A 25,887-nucleotide genomic window follows, 5' to 3' on the forward strand; every position below is an offset into this window, starting at 1 on the left:
GGGTGTGCTTTCTTCCACGTCCGCCGCGTCGCCATGTTCGCTTTCCTCTTCCTGTAAAGCAGCTGGCGACGTGCACAGCCCGGAGTAGGCTTCGTCGTTGACAGACGACGCCAAGACCTGCGCGTCGGCCATCTCCTCCACATCTGGCGCCTGGATGGTTGGGTTGAAAAACTTCTTGAACACCCCTTCACCGTCATCTGATGTGGCTGCCGTCACGTCACTCCCCCCCTCCGCATCGTTCGGCACCCAGGGTGATTCATCCCAGCAGCTGTCGTCGTCTACCCCCATGGTATGCTGGTTTTCTGCGTCTAGCGCCTTGCTACTCTGGCTGGCCTGCTCCTCCTCCCTCGCCGTTGAAGGAGACTCGTAGTGATTGTCCAAGGCAGCCGCGCCATCTACATTGTCATCACTGCTATCAGATGCGTCTTCTACGGCACTGCTGCGATGACCCGTGTGCACGCTGTCAGAGGCTGCGAGCACCTCCGGCGGTGCAGGGAAGGATGCCGCTGAGACGTCTTCCGGTGAGCTCGGTGGCGTGGACCACTCGCGCGACTCCTCCAATTGCAACACTGCCGTCTCTGCAACAGGTACATCGCTGGCCGCTGCCGCCTCGTTCCCCTCACTCTCCCGCTCGGTTTTCGCCACCTCGTCAAGCACCTCTGCCGCGTCCTTCGTACTCTCCACATCTAGACTGACCACGGAAGAGGCATGGGAGCTGAGCTCCGCTGCTAGTATCTCCGGTGTTTTCGAGAGAGTGGCCGAAGAAGCAGACAGCGCGGCCATGGGGATAGCGACGCCCTCGTCGTCACTGTCGTCGGATGACCATGCTGGCCTCTCTGGCAACTCCCCCGCTAGAGGGGGCGGGGCCACCTCGCCCTCATCGATCGACGTCTCCGCCTCATCATTGCCACCTCCCTCCTGGCCAGGGTAGGGAGCTTCAGCCTCCACTTCTTCAACCAAGTCCCATTGGCTGGGGGAAGACACAGCAGACCGGGACGGTGTCACGGCAATGTCGGGGGCACGTTGCGACTCCTCCGACGCCACTGCACTTTCTTCTTCACTCGCTGCCAACGCAGGCGAGGATAGAGCCTCTCTGGTTTTATCGCTAAAGTTGTCACTATGCCAGCTCTCAATCGCACAAACGGGCGCGGCGGCCCCATCTACGGCGATCGCGGACGTATCCGCCAACGATGAGATAGAGGAGGAGGGGACGCGGTCGCCTTCATCCGCTACGCTCGGTAAACTTTCCTCCGTAGGGGGAACACCAAGTGGTCTCTTTGCCACATCAAGTCTGTGAACCTCACTTTCGGGGATCGAGCTCCCCAGTGCTGCACTCTCAAGTGGCGAGGAAAGCGATGAGGTAGTGATTCGCGCCTCTTCAACGTCTCCCGTGTCCTTGATGCTGCTGATCTTGTGCTCGGTGGCGTCTGAAATGGAGCGTGCATCCTCTAGCGCCGGCGCCGACGACGACACTGACGACGGTGCAGGGGGTGTAGGGTGCTCGCGCGGGGCCGGCGGCAGGATAAAGTCCTCCAGCACCTCACTCAGAACAGAGCAACTTTCCGCACTGCTTACGGACCTGCAACTGCCTCCGCGGTCGTCGCCTTTGCTCGCATTCGATACGGTTTCCCAGTCGTCGATCGCATCTGCGTAGTCGTCGTCCATCTCCTCTGGAGCGGCTTCACCCACCACCGACTCAGTTCCTGAAATGGTCTTCCTCTCATCCCCTGTAGGCTTCTCATGCACAGTGGTGTCCAGCGGAGTGACTGATGGGGAATATATGCGGGTACGCGCATCCACTTCCGAGGCAGGGGGCAAAGGCGCCGACCACGACGATGCCGAGGAATTAGGTGGATCTGCGGCTGCCGGGACCGCCCCATCTGAGTCCACCTCCCAGTCGCTGTCCTCCTCTACCGCGCTTTCTTCTCTCTTCTCCGCCTCTACAGGTGCTGAATGAAGCTCGTCCCCCTCCAAGGAGTCACCTTGGCCATCCTCACCGTCGTGGCCGTCGTCCGTGGGTATGCTAAGGACTGAGGCAAGCGGTGATGTTGCAGCGCTGCTGTCTTCAGGCAAGGGCGGTGTCACGGCGGAAGGCTCATCATTAGCGTGTGGGTTCTCGCTCGGCAAGCGAGAGGAGGACTTGGACGGCACAGCCGACGACTCAGACAGTAGCGCTTGTGGTGGCGTAGAAGGAACGTCAGGCTCTTGGCGCTCAATCTGGTGCGACTTCTCCTCCCCCCCTTCTGCCGCCAGGGTCCCTTCATCGGTATGTGACGGGCCTGACATGACGCTCCTGCTCGAGCTAAAAGACGATCGCGACGGCGGCGCCGGTGTAACGGGACCCACGAGCACCTCTGAAGTCGCGGCAACGGAGGCGTTATCGTCGTCTACCTCCTCCTCAGCCACCCTCTCTCTCTCTATAGCAGCTGGTGAAGCAATCATCAACATTGGCACCGGAGCTGGCGCGGCCGGGGCCGTCACCACGGCGTTTTGTGAAGGCGGCGCCACCGACGAGTTGTCCGGGGATGCACTCTCGAGGTGGTCGTACTTTTCCTCAACAGGCTGGCCATTTTCAGAGCTCTGATACGGCGTCGCAGCAACGCTCGCTGGCGCGTCATCGTCCTCAGACTCAGTCCACTCTTCTTCACACGCCGCAGGGCTCTCTCTTGTCTCGACGTAGATCGCATATTCGCTGTCTGAGGTCTCATCCTCGCGCGACATCTCTGTCGAATATGCTTCTTTCGCTGCCGGCGGCTCTACAGCGCCACCGCACCGATCTGGATCACCGCGGTTGCTGCTACTGCTGCTATTGCTTGACGTTGTCGGACTACGAAAACTGCTGTTATTGCTGCTGTTTCCACACACGAGAAAGTTGTTTTGCAGGTCTCGGTGGGTCAGCGGGGCGCTTGCGATTGCGCCGCCATAAATGCGAGCCCCGTCGCCGTTGGCTTCCAGGGTGTCCCTTGTTGCTGAGAGTGTCAAAGCCTCACTCAATCTGGCGGCTGCGCGGTGGGACGGACGGTATAGCGGCGCTGAGGATTGCCGGAGAGGCTTCGCGCTACGATATGCGCCAAAGGAGTGTTCGTGTACCTGGCTGAAGCGGAGCGCGGGTGTGATGCGCTCCTGATCCACTTGATCCTGGAGCTTTTGCCGATGGGCAGCCCGCATTTCTATGCCCTGCGTGTACAGGCGCCGAACAAGGTTCCGCTGCTGCCGGAGCGTCAGGGTGCTGTAACACGATGGGTAGTGAAGATTCAAGGATTTAGCTGCAGTGGCCACTCGCCCCGAGGGGGAGGCAAGACCGTGGAAGAGTTTCGTCAACTTGCGGAAGGGAACGATTGGTGGTGTCCGCGGTACGAGAGCTCCCACCACTTCCTTGTAGTCGTTGGGTCTGTCACCACTTTCACCCAAACACGAGGAGGTCGGCAGCCAACAGGATGTGGTGGATAGTGCGCAGCGGCTGCCCATCGGCGGTGGATGCGGCTTGTGTGATGCTATTTTCGACGGGCAGGTCGTTCGCTGGCGCGTCGAGCGCGGCTCAGTGGGCATTTGTGGTGTGAAAAGTTTCCCCTGCGAGGGCAGCGACTCTCCCCACACGCGAGGTGTGCTGGCGACATGACGGGTGGCAGGGCTGCTTCCATTGCCGGCGGTAAGAAGCATTGAGATGGCCGGCGCTGTGTGCACAATATCGGCCTCTTGGAGCGGCAGCCCGCCAACGACAAGAATATTGCCGATACTTTGCCCGTGCGACGACACCACACCGCGCACAAACGGCGACCCCGCCCGCTGTACAATGCTCAGTTTGCCCTCCGATTCTGGAACATTCGCTGATGTACCCGACGCCATTGCCCGCAGCCCAAAGCGCGCTGCAGCTGGGGTGCAGTCCATTTGCACGACGCGCCAAAAGTGTGTGGCAGTAGAGAAGATAAACACCTCTAGCTGGGCTGTGCCTGCCAGCGCTGTTGTCGGTTTTGCTTCCCCGGCACCGCTGGGGCGGCCGCCGACAAGCAGGATCACAGGGCAGCCATCGAGAACGCACGAAGTCATGTCAGCAAGCTCCAATGCTGGCGGTCGCACGGAGCCGTTTGGTTCCACACGGCTCCACATGCGCGTAATGAGGTCCATCTTGAAAAAGTCTGACAAGGCTTCTGTACTTTGCTCCCCGTGTGCATCGTTTCCCGAAAGAGTGCCGGAGGGCACCGCACTCTGCACATCCCCAATCTTCCTCTGGACTTGACTCCACCCGCCGAAGATATAGAGCGTGGCCGTTCCGCTTGCTACGGTTGCGGCAAGCCCGTGGCGTGGAGAAGGCACCTCGGTACCGAAGCTTCGGCGTCTGGCCCACTTCAGCGTTCTCAGGTCGAGATACAGCACCTCTGTACACGAGCAGCACGCGCCAGTGCTAGACTGGCCTCCTATCACCACCATGTAGTCGTCGTGCAGCGCTGCCGCGTGGCGCCATCGAGCCAGTCTGGCCTCCATGTCATCGGTCAACAATGACAAAGGCGTGCGGTTTTCATCACTCGCCGTGGCAGCGGACGGCGCGTGAGCCCACGTGCAAGGCAGCTCTGTCGCCGCCACCGTGCCTGCAGCTGTGTCCCATGTCATCCTCCACACATCTCCATACACCGACCCAGCAACATTGTGGTGGTTGTCGCGGCCGCCAAATATGTAGACGGCATTGTCAGAGGCGCGGTAAACAGCTGTGTGGCCGTAGCGAGGCGGGGCCCCCCCTTCGTGGGTCGAGGAGGCGAGTGTATCACTAGCGCCCCGCCGCGCGCGCAGCAACTGCCACATCTGTGTAGTGTCGTCGAATGCGTACACACTCGACGAGGCAACCCGCGTCGATGCTGAAAGACCACCGAAAAGGATGTAGTACCGCCCGTCTGCACACCGCGTCAGTGATGGTTCCACCACCAGAGACAGACAGGAGGGCGGATGCTGCGTGGTGGCGGATACCACAAACGGCCGCGGCTTTTGATTCGGGCCAAGCCACTGCTCTGCCAATCCGCGCCTCCATTGAGCCTCTCCTTCCTTGCGCCGTCGTTGGTCCTTCTCGCTGTTGACACCAAGATCACCGTGGTACCAGGTGAGTTCGGCCGGATAGCGCCAATGGCTCTCACCGGGAAACCGGCGCACGGTGACATCTCGTGGGAGAGAGTTGTAGAGAGTCGAGGTGCGGGTCAAACTGTCGCACAGCACCAGCACCGAGAACGATGCCGATGAGGCGGTGTTCCTGCTGCCTGCTTTCTTCAATGACAGAGCAGGCGCACTTGGGGAGAGCGGTGGTGGGCTGTCGTCGCTGCCGTAGGTCTGTGTTTCAACATATGCCATCGCGTTCCTGGAAGCGGTACACACCCTGCACGAAACCTTCAGCGCGGTGCGAGTTGTGTATGTGTCGCCAAAGAAGAAATGTACGACGGCAACCTTGCGTGATACCTTGGAGGTGTACACGGCGTGGGCGATCCCTGCGGGGCCGAAGATTAGTTCAAGCAGCTCCGATGGGTCCTTAAAGAGCGTGTCGTCTCCATCCCTCGGAGTCCATTCTGCCACGTCTGCAGCGCCGCTTTCTCCTCTTAGCGTCGTGGTCAGCGGTCTACAGGGTGCACTACGGATCGTCTCCGAGTACGGCTGCAGCCGCGCCTCTTGCTGCTTTTTCTGCACCACAACCTTGTCGTACGATACCCCCGGCAGCAGCATCTGAACGGTGCGCTCTGAAGGGTCAGTGTAGTCCAGCGGCACACTTTGCACAACAACATCGTAGCCTGCATGCGCCCTCAACACCTCTCGCGCCAGTTCCGCTCCATCTGAAAGGATCGCGGAGCCGTAGGCGGCTCGCGGTGGGGGGTCTGGGTGCCGCACGATGCAGCTGCGCCGCAAGCCCCAGAGCCGCGGGGACGGCGTGTAGCCCTCTGACACCACCGTTACCCGGCGTGGCACCTTTATCCACTGGCCCTGGAGCTTGAGCACCACGTGTCGATTCATGCGAATGGCACCACTGATGGTGCTGGTGAGAAGCCGATGTCGCGTTTGCCCGGGTCGCTCGCTTGCGGCTGCAAGGGACGGACTCAGATCCACTTCTGCGTAGTTTTCAACACGCATTGCGACGGTGTTGACGCACTGGACAAACAGCTCCGCTCTCTGTACCCCCGCCTGTCGCTGATTCTCACCCCCATTTCCCTCATGCGCAGCACCCGACACTGCGTGCTTTTTGTTGTAACGACGGATTGCCCTCTTGCGCGCCGCCGTGACGCAGTGTCGAAGTGCTGCCGCGTCGGCTGTGCCGTCTGACAATGTTGTTGCGCCTGTTGCAGTGGTTAGTGCTACGCATAACCGAGTACACCTGTTGGTTGTCGAGAGTAGAATTGGCGAGTCGGTAGCCTCCAGTTGACCGTCCGCATCTACGCACAGAGCTGGTGTGCAGCTGCTGTTAGCCTCAGGAACCGATGGTGCCCACGCATGCTGAATCTCCTTCACCGACGGTACACCCTCCGTTCCCCAGGCAGCGCACACATCCTCTGCACTCCCACCACTGGTGGTGAACCACAGCTGCACCTTCGACAGTGGCAATGACGACACACCTGCCGCTGGGGTCTGTGTGCTTCGGATCACTGAAGACGGCACAAGGCACAGCGAGTGTAGAGAGAACACTGCCGAGTCGGCGCCGAGCGTGTGGGAGCGAACAGCGCACAGAACTTCGAGTTGGGCTCCCAGAGTCACAGACGGTGAGCTCAGCACTGGGGTCGTTGCAATGAGAGAAGTTGGTGTAGACGATACACAGACGGAGGTCTTCCAGTGCATGCCGGTGGACGGGGCGGAGTGCAGCTTAGAGCAGGAGATCCACATGGTTCCCGACCACGCGGTGGCGTTCAGTGCCTTTTTCGCTCCATGGGAAGGAAGACTGCCGTCACGAGCGAGGAGGCGCGCGGGTAGCGGCGTCCCTCCCGTTCCTGGCTTCTGCGGTGTATTTCCTTGATTGCGCTGGCTGGGTAGGCTGCCGGCGGGAACCAGGAGCACCTCCCATGGAAGGCGGCTCGCCTCACTGAGTGCACAAGTGTCAGCGTTGGCGGTGCCAATGGAGCCCAGCGCATCATACTGGTTACATACATTGTGTTCGCTCCGCAACACGGGAAAAAATCCACGGTAAGTGATGGCACCCGTCACAGGGGAGGCTTCTGCGAGAACAGTGCGCGTCACAGCGTGACGGAGAACGAGATTCCAGGCGGATGTCGGCCTGGAAACCGCGTCAGATTCACTGGCAGCCGCCGACCAGCTTATGTTTGCAGGATTTCCAGTAAAGAACGCTAGCGCGTGCAAGCAAGACGCTGGTGGGCGAATTGTGATGGTGACTTCACGCAGTTCCGGTGCCGCACCACTGCTGCGAGGTGCTCTCGGTGTTTCGCGAAGCGGCACGGGCAACGACGACTCGGCTGCGGCGTCGGCAGCAGCAGCCGTTGACGCATCGATGAGGCGGTAGTACAAGATTGTTGAGGCAGGGGAGGAAGGGTCAGAGCTAGCGTGGTCATCGCGGGAGGCTAGTGGTAACCGTGTCCACGCGTCCGATAACGTGCATGGGAAAATCGGCTGCACATGCGATACGACAAAGGGAGGGGAGCACGACTTCACTGCCACGTAGACCAACGGGCTGCGCACGGGTACGCTGACTGGCTGTTGCACAAAACCGTGCGCGGGACTTACGGTTACGACGCGGTGTGCAATATCGTCCGTGGGTGCTGGGTCGGAGGATGACGGTGAGCTTACCCATACAATGGCTGCCAAGGGGCTGTCGCAGATCGCCTTTTTGGACTTTTTAGGCTTTGATGACGACTCGTCGATGAGAAGCATCTGCAGAACCGGTTTTGTGCCTCGTTTTGTGAAACGGGAGCGTAGGTTCAGCACCGCATCACGGTAGGCACTTACAGTGAGATACGTCCAACGTGTGAGAACCACATCGCCATTGGGTCCGGTGAAGCGCACCTCGTGGGTAATCGGTGATCTGCTTGCCGGATGGAGCGCCAGCGGCGATGGCGAGCTGTGCTCTGGCACCACGTCGGCAACATTAGTCCACAACGTCGTCGTCGTCGTCGTGCATCCACTCGCCACGCCCCCCTCCGTGGATACCACCTGCTCGGTCACGATGCAGGTGGTGTGCAGAACAGGCGGCGGGCCTGCCGCAGCGGCGGTGGCGGCGCTGTTTTCATCACGGGTGTGGTGGGGTAACAGTAGAAATGGGCCGCTCACCTGTGGCACCACCGCCGCGAGGCCGCGCAGGGCTGGCGTGGTGCTGAACGAGAACATGGGTGCGTGCGAGGTGAGGTGATGCGTCGTGTCTTCTTTGTCCAGAGCCGTGGCTTTCACCTCCACCGAGGCAACACGGTGCGGGTCTGCTGTGCCATTGATGTTGTAAAGGGCTACCACCCCAACCATCACGATTAAAGCGTCGCCATCGACCCCCTCAAATAGGTTATCCGCCGTCGGCCTTGGAGATGCTGGAGCCTTCACGAGTGCGGCGGTACTGGAGCGTTGCTCAGACACCTGCCCTGTCTGGTTTTGGTGACCAAGGGCAGCAGTTGTCACGCCAGTTATGGGTAGTTGTATGAGAGGCGTGCTGCATGATGTTTTGTTTTGATCGCTGAGTCGTATAGACATCATGTTGTAGGGATCGAGCGACGGCACCACTTGTGGTGCCGAGGAGCCGATTGGCTGCCGAGCTGTGCTTGCCGCCGGCGGTCTCAGAGGATGCTGCATACCCGTTGGTGCCGGGGTTTCCCCGCCCACGTGGTCGTCTTCGCTAATGTCCAAGGGATCCTCTGTTGTCTCATCGCGGCTGTTGGCCTCCTCGGACGGCGGCACCACCGCCGGGGCCAGCGACATTTGAATGTTGCTCCGACGAAAGTTGGGTGGGCGCTGGCGACGCGGGGTGTCGGAGCGGAAGGGCGAAGACTGCGCACCAGAGATGACCACAGCGGATGCTGAGTGACGGTTTCTCTCCGATGCGATGGCGTTGCTGCCCATTTCGTTCCCTGCAGGGGTCACTGCCAAAGCCTCGGCATTGTCATGAACACGAGATGGTCCCTCCAGGGTCGACAAGTTGAACGGAGATTGGACTCCTGCCGTGGTGTTTTCATCGTGAGAAAACACTGCAGCGCCGTTCTTGTGCGGGTTTGCATTCTCATCGCCACAGTCGTCGTGGAGAGGGCCAGCGTGGGCGAGGAAATTCGTTGGGGGGACTACTGCCGCATCACTTTTATCCCCTCTCGCTGCCGTGTTCACCGCCTCCGCAGAAGTTGACATCTGTGGAGAAAATATTGGCAATATATTTTTCGAGAGAGGTGGAGTGTTGTGCCAGGGCTGTTGTTCGCTGCTGTCGCAGCTAGCCTCGCTTTCACTTCTCTCCACTGCTCTGTCGTGCACCCTTTCTTCTCCGCCCTCGACGTTGTCTTCTCTAGCGTTCGCTGCGTCTTCCACTGGTGGGGTAAACCCGAGAAGCACCTGCCCAATCGCCCAACGGAAGCTGACGCGCAGCGGTGGCTGTGGGGTGCTCTGGCCCCTTTCTGCGAGGGTCGTGTCATCTACCTCGTCCGCAGCAGCAGCGAGCTCTGTCACAGAAGTGTCCCCTGCTGTTCCATAGTTAGTCGATGTCGTCAGCGTCGAGGCAGCCGCACTGATGGCGCTCGTTGTGAGTACGTCCATGGCAACCATGCTGGTGCTCGGATGCACTTCATCCGCATCGACTATGGGGCTCTCCACATACTCTTTCGTGGCGAACGCCAGCTCAGTCGCGCGCCGGGCTACGCGGACGCTGGGCTGACGGTCTAGGATGATCGGCTGCTGCATAGGAAGATCGATCATCTTCCATGGACACCCAGGCCCACCGAGACGCACCGCTAGCTCATCCAGCGAGGGATCGCAGCTGATAACGAAGATCGAGACGGTCCGACCATAGTTCGTTACGCCAATCGCCTCCGTAAGGCTGGACAATTCGAACAACGAAGCGCTCTCCATTGGCGTCTGCTGCGGTGATCGGTTGAGATAGGCACGTGAGAGGATGGGCCAGCTCAAGACGTGGAAACCAGCGAGTAGTCGTCGTCTATTCCACTCTAAAAAGTCTTCTCTTCGGCCTTGTGTGTGTGTGTGTGTGTGTGTGTGCCTCTCTCTTTCTCTGTATATGTTTCGATCTCTCACGCTGAATAGGATCCCAATCTCCCCTTCTTTTTCGCTGGCGGCGTAGATCCCCCCCCCCTCACCTTCTACAGGCACACTATCACGTCGTGCTTCCTTCCGACTTCACAGTACTCTGCCTTGGCCCCCCCTCCTCCTCCTCCTCCCCCGCTACCAACGGTAGGTCACCGCGCGTGCTTAGAAACGGATCAAAACGATTTGCATAGCAGAGAAAAACGAAAGGGCTCACTTGGTGTTGCAGGCACGCTGTCATCAAAACCCACTCTGACTCTGACCACCCCCCCCGCTCTCCCCACCAAACACTGAAGACGACCGAGAGCCCGTGCCCGGGATGCGGCGGTTGCGATAGCTCCAAAGACAAGGAAAAAAGGAGAGGGAAGACAGACACCACTTCGGGGCAGGAGGTGAAGTCAACAAACAAAGGATAAATAAAGCTTCAGTCCCCAGAACAGCCGTGTCTGTGGCAAGCAGTGTGGTGATGCTCACAGTTTGCCCACACGCAGTCTTGCACGCTGTTTTGGAAACACAAAAAAGGTCTCAGCTCTCTGAAAAAGAGTAAAACAATCAAACCGGAAGAAGAATGTGTGGTGTCAACTACACCAGATCGCCGCAAAGGTAGACGGGCGCACCAGGAAGAGCGTGCCCCCTTCCCCCCCCCTCTCTCTCTCTCCCCTTTGACTTCTTTTTTTTGGTGTTTAATTCCCTTTCCTCTTTTGTGTGTCGAAGCTGTGGTGAGTGCGTGACGTGTGTAGCCGTTTCAGCTTGGGGCCTTCTTGGGGACAGGTATTGTTGTGTGATGGCGGAGAACAAACAAGTGCGCTGGGAGTACGTAAGGTGATAAAGAAGCTGCGTTTACCCCCAGCAGCGCAAGTTGGAGAAGAAGAGAGCAGGGGGACCGAGGGAGAGAGTAAAAAAAAAAATATGCTCAGAGTAGATGAATAGAACCCATGGAATATGCCGAATCCGCTTCTATTTTCGTAGGGTACCACCCCCCACCCCACCCCCTTCTTGCTATAGATCAAGACTGTCACACACCACGCTCTAGCACCAGCAGCGCAGCCACAAGTCCATTAGCGGGTGGCGCTACATCAGTCAAACACGCGCATTATCAGTAATGACGACACCGTCATCTCGAGCACGACTTCCGCTTAGCACCGTATTAACAACCCCCCCCCCGCCCCGCCCCGCCCCTCGGCGGTCGCTTCAAACACTTGCTTACATGCCAGCCGCTGCGAAGTGCATCTCCTACAGTAGTCCAGGTGCTCCCCCCACCAGCAGTAACCAGTGGGGGACCGAGTGAAGTGCTATCAAGTCGAATCGAGACTCTTGTCTTACCCCATAGGTGGTCAAGAAAACAAAAACGTTTGTGTTGTCACAATATTACTCCGATGCTTCATGTCACCCGCAACGTGATTGCCCGCATCAGCGGCCATTCATCACTCCGGTTTCTCTACGTCGTAGTAGTCGCGTGACTCTCTGCTACCACCACCATAGGTGGCTCAAGAGTGAGAAAGAGGGAGACGAGGCTGCTTGGCTTCTCCGCAGGGTGAAGGTATCAGTTCCCCCAACGAGATCCCAACACTACAGCGTGAACGTGTCATCCGAAGCGCCGAACACGGACGAAAAAAAGAAAATATCAGGAGGAAGAAAACATAAAAGAGCAGTACGACTGCCACCGCTGAGAAGCCCACATCCGAGCGCGCCTTCCTTTGAGCTTCCGCATGGCGAACACGTCGATATCACAATGCACAGCCGCAACAAGAACCACAGCACATGAAAATAAGAAAGCAAGCGGAAGGGAAATCAAGCCTCTTCCACACGAGAGAGCGGGCGCCGTGAATCTGTCAAGGCGCTCCCTCTCCTTCCCCCTCCCCTTCCACTGCGTTTTTCCTCTCTCGTGAGTGAAGCTCGCATCGTCAAAGCGCTGCGAGGTTCTCCTCCTACAAACGGAAAAGGCAGAGAAGTGGGTGCACCGCGAAAGAGACATGAGTGTAGTGACAAGAGCCATGACGCACCCGGGCAAAGAGGGCGGGAGAGTCGAAGAGTCCCCCCCCCCTGGTGGGAAAGGGGGAGGGGGGTTGGTGATCGCTCTAGAGCCGCGACGACAAGAAAAACATGCACACACACACACACACACGGGGTGAGGTGATGAAAAAAAAAAGGAACGGAAAAAATACGAAAATTCTCTTTATTTGAAAGCAAGTACTCCAGAAAAAAAAGCGCAAATATACACCAGGTTACGAAAGAGAGAGAGAGAGTGTGTGTGTGTGTGTGTGTGCACGTGATCAAATTCAGGGCTGCTCGGGGAAGGATACTACACAGCAATGATGTTCCGCCCGCGTACTTGTCGGCCCGCCTACCGCCGTTTGTGCTATCACCGCAGTATTCCTCTCCGTGGTTTCTGCAATATCCTGTAGTTTCTACTCCCCCTTACCCCCCCCCCCCAACTGTGTGTGGGTCTGTGTTTCGTCTCCCTTCCCCGGCTCAGCTTAGCGGACATATGCTGATCGAAACACGTAAGAGGGGGCAACAGAGGGAAACGAGAGGTTGATAGGATTACAAGAATTCCATCCAAAACGACTCAGTCAGCTAACGCATCTCAGGAAGGGTGGCGCTGCCCGCGTTCCGAAACAGCGGCGTCATCCACGTCATCAACGAAGTGAAACGCAGCGAAAGGGATTCCATTTTATGTCTTGAGACTACTTGAAAAAAAAAAGAGGCCACTGGGATAAAGAGTGCAGGAGGGCAGAATGTACAGCTTCAATGAGGTCATGAGGGACAACATATATATATATATATACATATATACCTTGAGGTGTTCCCCAGAATGCACGGCACTACAAGGCCAGTGGTGGTGAATGTGGTTATCATGCCCCCTCCCTCTTTCCCCCCCTCCCGCGACAACCGCTTCGCCTCATTTATGTAATCGTCTGAATTGTGAGGAAGAAAAAGACTGGGCGCTCGGGAGGGGCTGAGACGACGCACCGCAAACCAACTGCGCAACGGTGCACGTTTCTTTTGTCTTATTCCCCTTAGTATTGCTACGAGTAAAAACGTGTACACCAGCGTCTTTCATGATGATTGGGGAGGGGAGGGCGCAGAATGCGAGCCGACCCTCCCCCAGGGAAGTTCAGATTCACAACACAACACGTGATTACGGCACCCGTTGCTGGCGCGCCAAACCAGCCCCCTACCGTGAAGTCATGGGCTGTCCGTTTTTCCTACTTGACGCTTTCACGCAACGTCACCGCGCGGGCGGCTGCTCGGCGGACGCGTACCAGCGACAAAAGACCCCGGCAACGTCACCGCTGCACCTGCGCCGCCGCCCACCCACCCGAGCATACCTGCGTCGCACAGCATCCCATGCGAAGGGAAACCTTTGACAGTTGTCTTGGACACGATTTCGCCCTTGACCTCGGCCCCGACGCAGGCCACCACGACGTGGTCCCCTTGCTTCACGTTGGTTGCTGCCGTAACGACAGGGATCGGCGCCTCCTGGCCTACATTTACTTTAAGCCGCTTCAGCTTGGTGTTGGGTGCGTCCTCACACTCCAAAATCACACCAACGTGAATATGTGCGTAGGCATCGTCGTCATCTGCGGCCGCAGTAGCCTCGACTTCTGTGGGGCGATTCGCATCGCATGCTGCACAAACCGCATCACCCCCCTCGTTTTCGTACTCACACTCTGGGCACACCCACGATGGCATCGATGCAACACCGAAAAAAATATATATTTGTGATATGTTTTATCTTTGTGGAGGGCCGATGCCAATGCACGCGTGCGTTCAAGTTTCAATGCGGGGGGGGGGGGGGGGAACAACGAAAAAAAAGCAAAAAGGAGGGGAAGGAAGAGAGAGAGAGAGAGAGGGGGGGGAGGGAGGGAGGGAGGGAGGGAGGGAAGTGGGGGGATGAGGAAAGCGGGTGTCTTGTGACCGAACCCCAACAGTACGCTTAAAGTGACTCAACGAAGTTTAGGAGCCAACACACACACCAAACACACTTCGCGGCCTACCGATGGTGTGTGCGTGTCTGTGTGCGGATGGCGGGGGTAGAGAGAACGAGACAGGTGTACATGCACAGAAGAGACGGGTGGTGCCTCTCTGGGGACATCTTCAGTGGTCACGTTCCTTTTGTTTCATTTTTGCATATGAAGTGTTTATGTGGGCGTCTCTGTGAAGAACTTCCTCCAGAAAGCCCACACCAGAGCGTGTTGCGGGATCGGCACCTCCTCCTCCCGCTCCCTCCCGTGTGGATGGCTGCGTATGGGGAAAACGTGCTTACAAGTACCCGGTGTTAAAGCCGATGGATACCTGTTGGTCTCCAGCGGCACGGCGCTCGTACAAGGTGCGTAGAGCACGGTTTTCTCGTCGTTCTCGCCCCAGGGTTGTGAGACGGCCGTGGCCCGGCAGCAGGACCGTATTGTCGGGATATGCCTCCAGTGTCAAGAGACTCTCCGCCAGCCGCTCCCCTGATCCCCACGGCAGATCGACGCGTCCGATGCTATTGAAGAAGAGAAGATCGCCCGTGAAAAGCAGCCGCTCGCGTGGGAGAGACAGCATCATGTGCCCGGGCGAGTGCCCTGGCGTGAACACGTAATGCAGCAAGGAGTGAGGGCCAAACTCGTAAAAGGAGGTGGAGCGGTTTGTTGCGCTGGAGAGAAGAATGTCGTTTGAGCGCACCAGCTGCTGCGGCAGCGCGCGCGGTGGCTCGGAGTCATGTTCATTCGTCGCTGATACACCGTCGTCCTTGCCGCACTTCTCCGCGGCCGCTGCCTCATTTAGGACGCGCTCATGCTGTATCAGCTGATGCGCGTAGGTGTAGTAGCTGTACAGACTGTTTTGTAGCAGTGGCAGTGGCTGCCGCATCTCCTCGATGCGGCCATAACGTTCGCAGGCGCGTGGAAAGGCGTCTACCCACGACTGCTCCGCTGGGCACCACATCACCCCCAGCCGCACGTGGAAGTGCTGCTCCATCACGGCCATGAACGCGTTAAGGTTAACGATGCAGTCGACGTGGCAGTGTGTGAGAAAAAAGTGCGTCGGGCGCAGACCAGATGTGGCAATGAAGGAAACCCAGTCATCGGGCCAGTCATCTGCTGCGTCGATAAATATGCACTCCTTCTTCTTTTTTTGCACCAGCAGAAACTGGTTTCCTGCGAAGCCATTTGCATAGTTACGTCCCGCGACCAGCAAATGCGGCGTTTCGTGGAGGACAGAGATGGGCCGCACATCGCGCCGCGGCACACGTGGAATGCCCATCGGTATGTTCTTGTTGCCAAACTTGAGAAATTGCTCGTTTCGGTTCACTTGGTTGGTGAGGGAGGTGAGGTTGGGCTGAAAAGTGCACCGCAGCGGGGCTGCAGAGCGAAGTGGCCCACCGCCGTGGTGCGTCAGTCGGAGCGAGCGGCAAAGCTGAAACATGGCGTCAGCGTTGATGCACCCGCTGCGGCTTATTATATCAACGTGCTCTCTGGATGAGCGTCACAGCGGCACAGCTGAGCGCAGAAAGCAAAGCGTAAGCGGGGGAAGATTTGTTTTTTTTTTTCCTTCCCTTCCCTCCCCCCCCTCTCCCTCACCCCCCCCCTCTCCCCTGCTGTGCCACGGAGAGAGCTGTGCACTCGCCAAATTGTTTCCCTGCAGTCGCACTGAGTAACTTGGGAAGACAAGCAAGAGAGAAGTCAAGGATCGGGAGATGGCAATAGTGGAGGCAAAACACACAGCGAGTGGTGGGGACTCCCGTGCGCGTACCGGCCTTGTGGAGAGCGGAACAGCCACGGGTGTGAAAGTACCCACTGCCACCCACGGTATCAGTGGGTCGCTCAAGGAGACGATGAGAAAGAGAGAAAGAGAGCCGCGGGGGGGGGGTGAGGGAGGAGGGGAGAGGTAGTTGACAGTGAAGCTGAAAGGGAAACCGTAACAGCAATCGTGGCGAGGGCAATTTTCGTGGTTGTTATACTCTCAAGTGCCCCGATACATTCTCTCTACCTACACCCTTCATGTATATATATATATATACTTTGTGTGTGTGTGTGTGAAATGCCCGCATTTTTACCCCCATGTTGTCGGTGAGATTGGAAGCGAGAGCAACAACTGCGGAGCTGAAGGGGATCCATGTGATCGCTGCCTCCCCTCCCCAGCCACACACATACACACACTTCTGGTGTGGTATCATTACAAACCTGCTGGATGTCGCCAGGTAAAGGGGGAGGGGAAGGACGAGGAGGAGGAGGAGGAGGGGGAGGAGGAGGAGGAGGAGGAATCTACTCCTGCTTTTCACTCTAAATAGAATTGCTGTTCAATATATATATTTTGTCCATTGGTGGACCACATTACACAGGAAACAGTTGTTGAAGTACAAAGCCAGTAAAAAAAAAGAACATACAACTAACCAACCACGGCAGCGGGAGGAACAGGAAGAGAAAGGGTGGGAGCAGAGGGGGGTTATAAGAGTTGAGCTGTGTGTGTGTTCATCGAATGCGTATGCAAGCCATTACCTGAACATATCTGTTATAGAGGCACAGAGGTGAATACAGAAAGCGATTAGGTTCGTCAAGGTCAAACAAAACACCTACACACAAAGCAACCAGGTGTGTACGTAGGTGAGATCGTTTTTGGCATGTACTCTGTGTAAGCACATAGAGGTGTGCAGGGGGGGGGGAAGAGATGCACATATAAATACGAGGGAGAGTTGTCGGATGTGAAGCTGATATATATATATACAGTGGAGCATACTCTGGAGTCAAATAGACATCGGGCAGCATCTCCTGTTGTATCCAAGACGATCCAGCATTCAGGTTTGCCATGCAAAGGGGATCGCAGCTGCATGGGGGTGGGGGGGGGCGGCGTAAACCAACGCGGCTGAGATGAGCATTGTGCTCCCATTTCGACTTACTGTCCACTGGTTTTAGTGTTGCTGTTTTTTTTTTCTTCTCTGGGTCTACTACAAGCCGGGTTTATTTCTTTTTCCTTCGATATTTCTCTTTCAGAACGCTTTGCATCCTCACACAGTATTCACACTGGAGCGCAGAAGCCTCGTTCAATATTATATAGAGCCAGCTGAGTTCAAAAGTAGAAATACAAAAATACAAGTAAATCTTTATATAGATGTATATATATAGATATATATAGATAGATATTGATATATATAGATATATAGATATATAGATGTATAGATATTGATATATATATATATAGATATATATTGATAGATATGCGTATATTAGATACATCCATTTATTTGAGGGAAAAGGGGATAAAGGAAGAGACAAAAAAAAGTACATTCACCGAAATAAAGACAACCTTCGCGCGCACACACACACACACACACACATACACACACAACACACACAAAACACTCAGAAAGAGGGAAAGACGGCGTCAATTTGAGTTTTGAGAATTCCACTGAACACTGTGATGATGTGCATTTGGGGAGAAATGGGGTAAATAGAAATACATACATTGAAAATGCCATATATACATATAAACATAGAACCATATATATATATATATGTGCAGAGGAGGACGGGGTAAATAAGATGGGGCTTCACTAAACATTATACGCTATGTATAAATGAGGAAAAATATGCAAATCTGTGTCTGTGCCTTGAGTGTGTGTGTGTGTGTGTGCGTCCTCGCAAGGAAAAAAAAAGAGGGGAAGGTGAGTATTATTCAATCAATCCGTCCCCACTTCGGTTAGGGAACCCCCTCAAAAAAAAAAAAGTAATACAAAGAAAGCAGCAAACGAAATGGGGGCGACTGCGTTGACCCATTGTCGAGCTTTTTTAATTATTATTCCACTTGTTGTTTGTCGCGTGCTCCAGTGACGAGAGATGTTTCAATGTGTATGCGTGTGTGGTATGGGGAGGGGAGGGGATATGGTGGATGGGTGGATTTTCTTACGCTGTACTGAACACACACACCGCCCCCCCCTCCCCCCTCCTGCCCGCTTCTACCCTGGACTACCGCTGCGTACCATTTCCAGTCATCACTCCTCTTTTTTCGCCTTTTCGTGGAGCGGAGGTGCCGGTGCAGTCGATGCGTACCTTGCGTGAACCACGGACAATAGCACGGATGACCATGGCAGAGATTACAACGCTTGTGAGAAGTATAGCGATCTTCGCCGACCGAGGCAGATCATCCACGCGGCCCCCGAGGCGAGAGCCGGTATAGCCGTAGTAGTTCACTGCCAGGGATACAATCGCGAGAGCGACACCCAACAGATATCCTGCGACGACTTGCGCCACAGTGTGGTGGCCCCGAACTACACGAAGCCATGCGGCATACACGCTGAACACTGCCGCCGATGTCTGTAGCGGCCATGCATATGTTATCGTAAGAGAGAGAGGAGTCGATATATCAAAGAACGTCTGCTTCGCGTGATCAGCAGTGACAGTGCTGGCTGCGTACCGCTGCATGCCATAGATCACCACCAAGCTTAGAAACGATAGGCTTGTGGCGTGGTTGCTGGGCATACCGGGGCTCACCTTCGGAGCACCAGGTGGCCTGGGCTGCTTGACCACGCGCTTTAGACCCTTGCTAGCCGCGGCTGCGATGCATGCGCAACTAGTCAAAAATGGAACCACGACTGTGCCAGGGAAGTACTGAAGCATGTATAAGTTGGCGAGCTCAAGAGCACCAATTACACCAAAACTGCAACTCTTGTCGATATAGTAGTTAATATGAGATAAAGACATTTTCCCCCACCTCATCCTTCGCGAAAGTATCAATTTTTTTGTGTTTTGGGAGGCGATATATATATATATATATATATAAACGTAACAATCGAGTCTACTAGGGGGAGGGACTTCGTCTCCGTTGATGTCTTTTTCCCCCTCGGTTACAAAGATGGGAAACAAAAATGTGGTTAGATGGAGCGCGTGGCAGGTAAGGAGAGGAGAGGGGGGGGGAAGGGAGGGAGAACCTAATCGTTTTTTTTTTTGCAGGGTTCAAGGTCGAGGGCAACTCTAAGTCATTAGAGAGGGGAATAAAAACAAAGTAAAAAAAGGGATGGAGTGCCAAGAGAGGGCCTGAGAAGCGCTCTTGAACACACGATGTAAAAAAAAAGAGAATATGCCCTGGAGCCCCCCTAAAGCACACACTTACAGCCCCACAAAAATAAAATAGGAATATATGTAGGAAAGGGAGGGAGAGGTGGTGTGTGTGTGTGTGGGAGGGTTAGGGCAGAGGGAATAGCTAGTATAAAAAAAAAAGAGATAAACTGCCAAAACAAAAAAAAGAGAAGATGGTACAGAGACGAAGCATGCGTGTCTTGGATATTCCAGATATATTTATATATATACACACACACACACGCACACGAGAGAGAGAGAGGGAGAGACGTATGGGGTGTGACAGCAGCACGCGCGGAAACAGAATAACAGAGAGAAGAAATAGTCAGCCAGGAAGTGGAGGAGGATAAAGGGATGTATTTGGTTGCTGAGAGGAAGAAAAGCCGTCCAATACCGTACACGAGACATGAGAGAGGCGCACGTATCCCTTTCATATCCTCTCTACTCTCCCCAATAGAAAGGGAGCGGAACACACGCACACAAAATGCGCACAGTCAAGGGGGAAAAGAAAAGTGTTTCACCCCCGAGAAGCGTACACACACGCACGCACACATACATACGTGTATATACATAATATATATATATATATGCTCACATGAACGTATCATTGCGTGTAATTGTATGGATCTGTGTCTGTGCGCGACTCGCCGCTTTGCCATCATGGCTTGCAGTGCCATAAATCTGTTGGCAGTGTTTTTCGTGTTCTTTGTTCTTCCCCTTTTCCCTCCCCCCTCAAAAAAAAAAGATCAAAGTCTCACAGCAGCAAACAAAGAAAACTTGCCTTCAAATACGAGGGGGGGGGGCAGAGAGAGGGGGGTGAGGGGCTCATCGAGTCCCTCATTTCATGTGAAAAAAAAATGCGGCATCTGGCGACGCCCTATTCCTTCAACGCTCGGCAGCAATCCCCCTTCCCCCCCTCTCCCCACCTTTGGGTTTTCCTCGAGATGGTTTTGATACCGTCCCAGTAAATCTTGCCCCAGGGTCCGGGACCGCATTAGCACCAACCGCAAAGGAGGGTAGGCAGCAGCAGCAGCAGCACCAAAGATGGAATGCATGCCAGAGGAAAGAAGAAGGGGGGGAGGAGTCGATCACTGGCCTCGGTTTTTATGGGTTCTACGGTCTTCCCCGACGTTCATGTAATCCCGTCGGGCGATGCACATCATGAAATGACCCCCCCCAACCCCGAATAGGTGAAGAAAATAGGATGAGGCGAATATTGTGCATCCCCCTCTCCCTTCACACGTCTACCGCCGTGTTGTTCCGGCCTCCCTACACAGTGCACTGATGCACCCCCTTTTTGATTTCCTTGATAGACAAGGGGAGAAATCCGAAACCCCGAGTCTACACTGGACAACGAAGCCGTTGCACAAGTGAGGGGGGGGGGACGCAACGTCCAAGACCGGCAATCCTCTGTGGGTGTGCATTTTTATATCCCACCTTCGGTGCCCCCCCCCCTCCCCTCCCCCCCCCCGGACTAGTCGAGCGGTAGAGCTCAAAGGGGAAATGGGAAGTCGACTTGGTTACAACGACGCTAACGGACCTGGAACGAAGAGAAAAAAAAAAGAAACGGTCGATCCGCTCTCGTTGCGTGAACACCCACACAGAATACACACACACACACACACACATGCATATATGTGTATGTGTATGCAATATACACACCTGTGTGTGGCGAGCGTATGAGGCCAGAGAGTAAACCTTTTTTTTTTTTCGAAGCATCTCCAGTCAGTCATTTCTGCTGGAGGACCAACAATCAAACAGTCAAAGTTAACGATAGCGGTAGCGAATAATAGGGACATCCACCTCGTCGTCATCGCCAATCATGCCCGTAACGACGAGGTCAAAATAGTTGATGCCGTCCTGCAGCTTTTCACCCTTCTCCTGTGCGACCTCGGAGACATTCTTTTCCTTGTCTTTGACCTTTCCGCCAAACTCGGTGTAGATCATCTTCCCATTCGTGAGCGCAATCATAAACACCTCGAGTTCGTAGCGGTTGCGTAGAAGCTCTACTAATTCCCTAACGGGCATGTCACGACCTTCTGCGATGTCGATGCGGTCCCAGATGCCCCACCTCAGCTTCTTACCGCTTGGTAGAGTGTATGTGCGGTTTTGTGCAACGATGGGGTCCGAGAACGCCACAAACGGAAGCGCTATGTTCACAAAGGCACTGCGTAGGAGTGTCACGAGCTTCTCTGGTTCCTCGTCCGCTTCAAGAAAAAACTTTTCGGGGTGGCTGCTTCCACTTCCCTTTGATGATACTTTACGAGAGTGATGGAATTGAATGAGGAGGTACTTGAGCATCTCAAAGCCGACGAGCCCTGTGACGAGAGACGTGGTGGTCACCATGGCAGGGATGATGTTGCCCGCAATACGCTTTGTTTGGTTGAAGTCGGCAACAGGGATGCCGTAGGCTCGTGCACGCAAGTTGGAGCAGTACGTAATAAACTGCACGTGATGATTCGTGGCGTCGTCCTTGTCGAACTCCTCGGCACTCATGCGGCGAGTGCCAAAGTTGGCGACGAGGGGAAGCTGCTCCACGGTCAGCTCGTTTGTGCACATCGTCTGCTGCGACGTCTGCTTTTCGGAGGTCGCGAAGACGACGTGGCGTGGCACAAAGTCGGGCACTGTCACGGCTGCCGCATGCCCTGCCGATTCCTCCCGGGAGAGCGAGAACGCTGGTAGGCCATACACCTTCGCAAAAAGGCTGGCACAGTGGTACACAAACTCGGCGTCCTGCTCCGAGGTGGCGTCGAACTCCTGCGGTGTCGGGGGCTTCTTTGCGCCGCTCCAGAACAGCTGCCCGTCCTCTGTCCGCTTATCGAGCGGGATGTTGTGCAGGAGCTGGCGGAAGCTCTCGTTGAAGTGCTCTTGATACAGCAGACGTGCTAGTCGTACACAATCTTGGTGGTTCTTGGGCCACCGGCACAGCGCATCGTTCACGTTGTGCACGACCATGTTAGCAGCAGCCGGGTCGTTGCGTAGGTTGTCTGCGAAGGTGACGGGGTCATTCAAGTACTGGTTCACGTCCGCTGGCACGCTGACAAAGAGCAGGTGAAACAGGTCACGGGCCCACTGTATCGTGTGCTCAATTGCATTCGGGAAATTCTTGAGCGTGCAGAGCGGGATTCCCTTCTCCGGCGGGTCGTAGCTGCTACTGTAGCTCTCCGTTACAAACGGGATGACGGGCTGCATGTTGCACTTTGTGCCAAGCGTGCCGCTTTCCAGGAGCGGCTTCTGATAAAACAGACAGCGGCCATCGACGTACTTGCGGCTCATGACGTTGTCCAGCGCGTTGAGAATGACCGCCTGCTGAGCCCAGAAGTCCTCGTGAAAGATCGCCTCCGTCTCTGGTGCCATCTTGGCCTCGTACGGTGTTATCTTCACCTCGGTATTGATTTGCCCAGCGGCCTCAGCGGCCACGACAGACTTCGGACGGCCAATATGATGGCTGCGGAACAGAAACTGCCGAGACAAGTTGCTCATCTCAATCGCGTCCATATCCGTGATGGACACCTCGCCAAGTCCCATCAAGGCGACATTCTTGATGAGTTCGCAGCCGAGCGCACCAGCTCCAACAATAAACACCTTCTGCCGCCTCAGGTACTCCTGAAACGCATGTCCAAGTACCGTCTCCTGGCCGGCGTACCGCGATGGCGCCTCCGCTGCGTCGGGAAACACCGCCACAGACGCGGACAAGGTCGACGCAGACACAGTCTTGGCCCCGAATTGCCACACCTGCATCACCTCGCGCGCATCGTAGTACATCCACTGATGCAGCGGTGTGAACTTGCCGCTGCTCACCTTCAGCGCCTCCTGCGCCGCTATGCCACCAATGAAGCATGCCATCGGGTTCAGATCGCCGCCAAATACAGGGAGCAGTGTGCGCATCAGGGGTGCCTCCGCGTCTGCGTCAAAGGCCTGCGCTGTCTTCACGACCGCCTCCACCTCAGCCGGCGAGGTAGGCGGGCAGCCGTGACGGGCGACGGCAGTAAACATGGCATGCAGCGTGGTGGGAGCCGTGAATTTTTCTTCCTTGTCGAAGATCATGAGACACTCGGGATTGGCGAGACTTTCGGCCAGGGTTTTGTAGTGCTCTCGTCGCCCCTTTTTGGTGGTATGCAGGTAGGCACTCGTCCCGACATGGATGGGTTCACCGGCGCTCAAGAAGTCAGCAATTCCTTTCAGGCGCATAATATGGGGCGAGATAACTTCTTCCACTTCGAAGAGCTTCCACGCCGACGGAGTCGCCGGATCCGTCGTGTTGGCTTGCGGTAGAGCCGGGAGGCCGGTGAAGTACACTTTGCTGCCCTTCTCGCACTCGTGCTTCTTTTCCTCGTGCAGGGTGACGAGGCCATCCGACGTGAGGGCTGTCACCACACACATCACAGTATCCTCTCCGTCTGTGTCCACAATATCGAGCAAGTCCCCACCATCTACAAAGATGCAACCGCAGACACCGCGGCTCTCGCAGCTTATGAACTTCACATTGTTTTTTCGCGCCACATCGTTGGCCACTGCCAAGGTGGTCGTGTAGGCATTCGTGTAGATCACCACGTGTACTGCAGGTATGTGCAAGAGCGGGTCGCCGTTCACAGCTGAGACATCCACGAAGCGGTTGAGTTCCTTGGCGGCCTGCGCAACAACAGAGCCGCGCGACTTCCCTACATCATCCGGCCGCAGAAAGAAGTTCGTTCCAAGATCCTCGATGGTGGCCACGGCGTCGTCCAGCACCCTGACACTTTTCACACCAGTGAGAACGAGATTTTTGATAATCTCCGCACCCAGGCCTTTGGCGCCAACGACGAGGACATCCGTCGACCCGTATTTGGCCTGCGTCTCCGACCCCACCACATACTCCTGGCGGTTATACAACTGCTGCTTGAGCTCGTCTTCGGATAACATGGTGATTTCTAGTTCGGTCACTCCCACCGGGACTTTTAGTCTCTCTGTGTATGCGTACGCGTCGATGCTGACCACAGACAAACCCGCTTTTTCGACCTGTGACGTGGTAGAGACGGGAACGAGCGGAGGAGGAAGCTACAGACAGGCGGACAGATAAGGGGGAGGGCAGGTAATGTTTTTGAGTGAGAGGCACCACGAATTCTCACGCGACGCCACGACCAACGTGTAGATGTATATTTAGTGTACAGACACACAAAACACACACACGCGTACACACAAACAGTCGAAAATACTACAGATGGCAAAAAAAGAGAGAAAAACGTGAGAAGTGACACACAAATCACAATGAGGATGACGATGCTGAGAAATCGAGTAAGGGCGCGGGGGGAGGAGAGGGGAGGAGGGAGGGGAGGGGAAGAGAACTAAGCACAGAAGAGGAAGGTGTGTTTATATGTGCATCTATAAGTGTTTTTTTTTGTACATGCGCGGAAAGACTGATTAGTCGATTCATTGGAGAAAAGGGTAGTGGGGACATACAGGGATGCGTGGGAAGCCTCCCTCCTCCCCCCCCCCAAAAAAAAAGGAATTGACATTGCAAAAGTGATATCACTCCTCTCCCCCCTTCTTACTCCCCCTTTGCCAGCTCTCGGTTTGTTTGTTTCTTTATTTGTGTGTGTGTGTGTGTGTGTACGTGGTTGGCGTGCCCCCCCCCCCCTGCGTCGGCTTGTATTTTTTTTTTTTTGGGGGGGGGTGTACCGTCCTGTCCATTGACCACTCTCTTCAGTTTGTGAAAGCGGACAACATCTGCATATGACGGCCGGCCATGCATGTAGGTGTAGGAGGAGATGAGGTTTCTGGGTGGGGAAAGGGGGGCAGGGGAGGGAGGACGAACCGTGTTCTTTTTCTTTGTTGTTTTTTTAATCCTATCTTCACTCCATTTTGTTCTCCAATCTCTCCAGAGAGGGTTGAATGGGAGGGATGATTGCCAACCTCTCACTTCACTCTCCTCCCTCCTTCCCTCCCTCCCTCTCCCCCAAAGCCCAAGCAGCTCGCTCGCCCCTCCCTCCCTCCCTCCTCAAACTGGGTGTGGGGGTCGTGTCGGTGCAGGTGGGGCAAAGGCGGAGATTAGACAGGAGGCGGTTATGAAGAAAGGGTCACAGCTTTGGTGGAAGAGGAACAAAAAAAAAACACACACACTTTTATTCTTGTGCAATGCGCAAACACACATCAATCTAAATTCATAGAGAGAAGCGTCTCCGTGAGAGTGCTGCCCCATTTTCTCTCTCTCTCCTCCCCCAACTGGATCTGGGATTTTGGTGCCTCTTGTATTTCCCTGTGAGTACATGCTCGCACTGCTCTAGATAAATATATATGTAATATATATATATATAGCGAGTAGACCAAGGTTAAAAAAAAAACAAGATGCACACGCGCGCCCTCCTGCAGACCAACCGTGGATAAACAGAGAAACGAAAGAAAGATAATAAACAAGATCGGTGGCGTAGACGACAACTGGCAAGAGGAAGAGAATGAGGAAGATTTGTGTGAGGGAGGTGGGATCGAGGGAGTACGTGTGTGTGTGTGTGTGAGAAAGAAAAGGAGACGGGGATTCAAAAAAAAAACTGTAGAGGAAGAAAAAAGGCCTGCAGGGTGTCATTTTTGACAACAGGGACTAAACGATGAGCAACGCAAATATAAAAAAAGGGGGAAAAAGAGCCAAAAAATGAGGAACCAC

General features: G+C 55.4%; 5 protein-coding genes across 5 annotated transcripts in view; all 5 read right to left on the reverse strand.

The window, feature by feature from the left end:
• The window catches only part of JKF63_04828 (uncharacterized protein), a gene marked incomplete at both ends in the record, with an annotated part of 10,371 nt that extends 366 nt beyond the window's left edge, over positions 1–10,005 (reverse strand). Inside the window, one exon of the mRNA XM_067900800.1 lies at positions 1–10,005. This exon is cut by the window's left edge and continues 366 nt beyond it. Coding sequence (XP_067757000.1) covers positions 1–10,005 — 10,005 coding nt within the window.
• A 3,411-nt stretch (positions 10,006–13,416) lies between these two features.
• Positions 13,417–13,890, reverse strand: JKF63_04829 (uncharacterized protein; the record flags this gene model as incomplete). The annotated part of the gene is made up of 1 exon (XM_067900801.1): positions 13,417–13,890. One exon carries the CDS (start codon positions 13,888–13,890, stop codon positions 13,417–13,419), a length of 474 nt encoding a protein of 157 aa, XP_067757001.1.
• Positions 13,891–14,460: 570 nt separating this feature from the next.
• Positions 14,461–15,603, reverse strand: JKF63_04830 (uncharacterized protein; the record flags this gene model as incomplete). The annotated part of the gene is made up of 1 exon (XM_067900802.1): positions 14,461–15,603. One exon carries the CDS (start codon positions 15,601–15,603, stop codon positions 14,461–14,463), a length of 1,143 nt encoding a protein of 380 aa, XP_067757002.1.
• Positions 15,604–18,140: 2,537 nt separating this feature from the next.
• JKF63_04831 (uncharacterized protein) lies at positions 18,141–18,875 on the reverse strand (the record flags this gene model as incomplete). The annotated part of the gene is made up of 1 exon (XM_067900803.1): positions 18,141–18,875. The coding sequence occupies one exon, from the start codon at positions 18,873–18,875 to the stop codon at positions 18,141–18,143; it is 735 nt and encodes a 244-aa protein (XP_067757003.1).
• A 2,142-nt stretch (positions 18,876–21,017) lies between these two features.
• On the reverse strand, positions 21,018–24,152 carry JKF63_04832 (uncharacterized protein; the record flags this gene model as incomplete). The annotated part of the gene is made up of 1 exon (XM_067900804.1): positions 21,018–24,152. The coding sequence occupies one exon, from the start codon at positions 24,150–24,152 to the stop codon at positions 21,018–21,020; it is 3,135 nt and encodes a 1,044-aa protein (XP_067757004.1).
• Between the last annotated feature and the right edge of the window lie 1,735 nt (positions 24,153–25,887).

Source organism: Porcisia hertigi, chromosome 23, assembly GCF_017918235.1.
Source record: "Porcisia hertigi strain C119 chromosome 23, whole genome shotgun sequence".
NCBI lineage: Eukaryota > Euglenozoa > Kinetoplastea > Trypanosomatida > Trypanosomatidae > Porcisia > Porcisia hertigi.